The sequence below is a fragment of the Orycteropus afer genome, unplaced genomic scaffold (assembly GCF_000298275.1).
Source record: "Orycteropus afer afer isolate SDZICR_OR568_19922 unplaced genomic scaffold, OryAfe1.0 scaffold00363, whole genome shotgun sequence".
NCBI classification, from domain to species: domain Eukaryota; kingdom Metazoa; phylum Chordata; class Mammalia; order Tubulidentata; family Orycteropodidae; genus Orycteropus; species Orycteropus afer.
Window position 1 is genome coordinate 1,201,395 of NW_006921950.1, and position 2,272 is coordinate 1,203,666.

At 56.9% G+C, this 2,272-nt stretch overlaps 1 protein-coding gene across 1 annotated transcript in view; it reads left to right on the plus strand.

Annotated features, from left to right (window-relative positions):
- CHST2 (carbohydrate sulfotransferase 2) overlaps nt 1–1,407 on the plus strand; it is a 1,757-nt gene extending 350 nt beyond the window's left edge. The window contains exon 2 of the mRNA XM_007952888.2: nt 4–1,407. Coding sequence (XP_007951079.2) covers nt 4–1,407 — 1,404 coding nt within the window. The remainder of the gene's footprint in view (nt 1–3) is intronic.
- Nucleotides 1,408–2,272: the final 865 nt, after the last annotated feature.

Consider the following 2,272-nt stretch of genomic DNA (forward strand, 5'->3'; position numbering starts at 1 on the left):
AAGGCGCTGGTGCTGTGCGCGGGCTATGCGCTGCTGCTGGTGCTCACCATGCTGAACCTCCTGGACTACAAGTGGCACAAGGAGCCGCTGCAGCAGTGCAGCCCCGACGGGCCTCTGGGCGCCGCAGCGGGGGTTGCGGGGGGCGGCTGGGGGCGTCCGGGGTCGCCTCCGGCAGCGCCGCCCCGTGCTCACACCCGTTTGGACATCCGCACCCAGTACCGCCCGCCAGCCAATGCCGTCGCGGCGGGGCTGGCAGGGGCCAGGGGCCCTCCGGGCAATGGCAGCAGGGGCAGCGGGGGCAAGCGACAGCTGGTGTACGTGTTCACCACGTGGCGTTCGGGCTCGTCCTTCTTTGGCGAGCTCTTCAACCAGAACCCCGAAGTGTTCTTCCTCTACGAGCCAGTGTGGCACGTGTGGCAAAAGCTGTACCCCGGGGATGCCGTTTCTCTGCAGGGGGCGGCGCGGGACATGCTGAGCGCTCTCTATCGTTGCGACCTCTCTGTCTTCCAGTTGTACAGCCCGGCAGGCAGCGGGGGGCGCAACCTCACCACGTTGGGCATCTTTGGCGCGGCCACCAACAAGGTGGTGTGCTCTTCGCCACTCTGCCCCGCCTACCGCAAGGAAGTCGTGGGGCTAGTGGACGACCGTGTGTGCAAGAAATGCCCGCCGCAGCGCCTGGCCCGCTTCGAAGAGGAGTGTCGGAAGTACCGCACGCTCGTCATCAAGGGCGTGCGGGTCTTCGACGTGGCTGTATTGGCCCCTTTGCTGCGCGACCCGGCCCTGGACCTCAAGGTCATTCACCTGGTGCGCGATCCCCGCGCCGTGGCCAGCTCACGCATCCGCTCACGCCACGGCCTCATCCGCGAGAGCCTGCAGGTGGTGCGTAGCCGGGACCCGCGCGCCCACCGCATGCCCTTCTTGGAGGCCGCCGGCCACAAGCTGGGTGCCAAGAAGGAGGGCATGGGTGGGCCAGCTGATTACCACGCGCTTGGTGCCATGGAGGTCATCTGCAACAGCATGGCCAAAACGCTGCAGACGGCCTTGCAGCCCCCTGACTGGCTGCAGGGCCACTACCTGGTGGTGCGGTACGAGGACCTGGTGGGAGACCCTGTCAAGACTCTGAGGAGGGTATACGACTTCGTGGGGCTGCTGGTGAGTCCTGAGATGGAGCAGTTTGCGTTGAATATGACTAGTGGCTCGGGCTCCTCCTCCAAGCCCTTCGTGGTGTCTGCCCGCAATGCCACGCAGGCAGCCAATGCCTGGCGGACCGCCCTCACCTTCCAGCAGATCAAACAGGTGGAGGAGTTTTGTTATCAGCCCATGGCAGTGCTGGGTTATGAGCGAGTCAACAGCCCGGAGGAGGTCAAAGACCTCAGCAAGACCTTGCTCCGGAAGCCTCGGCTGTGAGAGCGCTTTTGGGGTGATCAGACTCCCTGTGGAGACACCCACAGGATTGTGACAAGATTGTGGTGTGCTTAAACAAACACAGCCCAGACCCAAACTGAAAGAGCTCTCATACTCGATTACAGATACATAATATAAATAACCACACAGGCATTTGCTGTCAATTAAGTCATTGAATTTCAAGGAATAGCCACAACACACCCATCTCAAAAAAGGCAAGACTTGACAGTTCTGACCAGCTGCTCCTCCTTCCCTCTCTCTACCCTTTCTTCCTTACTCTTTCTCCCATTTCTTACCTTCTCCCCCACCTGCCTTCTATTTTGAAGTGGGATGTTGATAATATCAAGTTCTAGTAACCCAAATCTGTTTACAAACTTTCCGTGGTATTTGTGAACATGTAAAAGAATAATTTGGATGTGGGGTGTGGGGTGGAGAAAGGGGAAGTGGTCCAGGAACAAAAAGCCCCATTGGGCATGATGAACCAAGGAGGCGTTCATCTAAAGTAGACTTTTGTGTAAAAAGCAAAGGTTACATGTGAGTATTAATAAAGAAGATAATAAATAATATACTTTTTATATTTGCCTCCATTACTTTGGATTTACCTGTGCTGCATGTCCTGGGCAACTTCTGACAGAACCTGCTTCCCTGCTCCCCTTTTTGCCAGTGTGCTACCTGGAGGACACTAAGATTGGTGGTGGAGTAGCTTCTGACTCTGACAAGAACCAGGGTGGCTTTCTCACATACAAGACAAGAACCAGGGTGGCTTTCTCACATATAAATCATCCCCTATCAGGTGCCCATTTCTGGGCTTGGAAACAAATCTTCAAATTCTAAAGGCAAAAAACAAGCAGGACAGCAGAGGAAAACA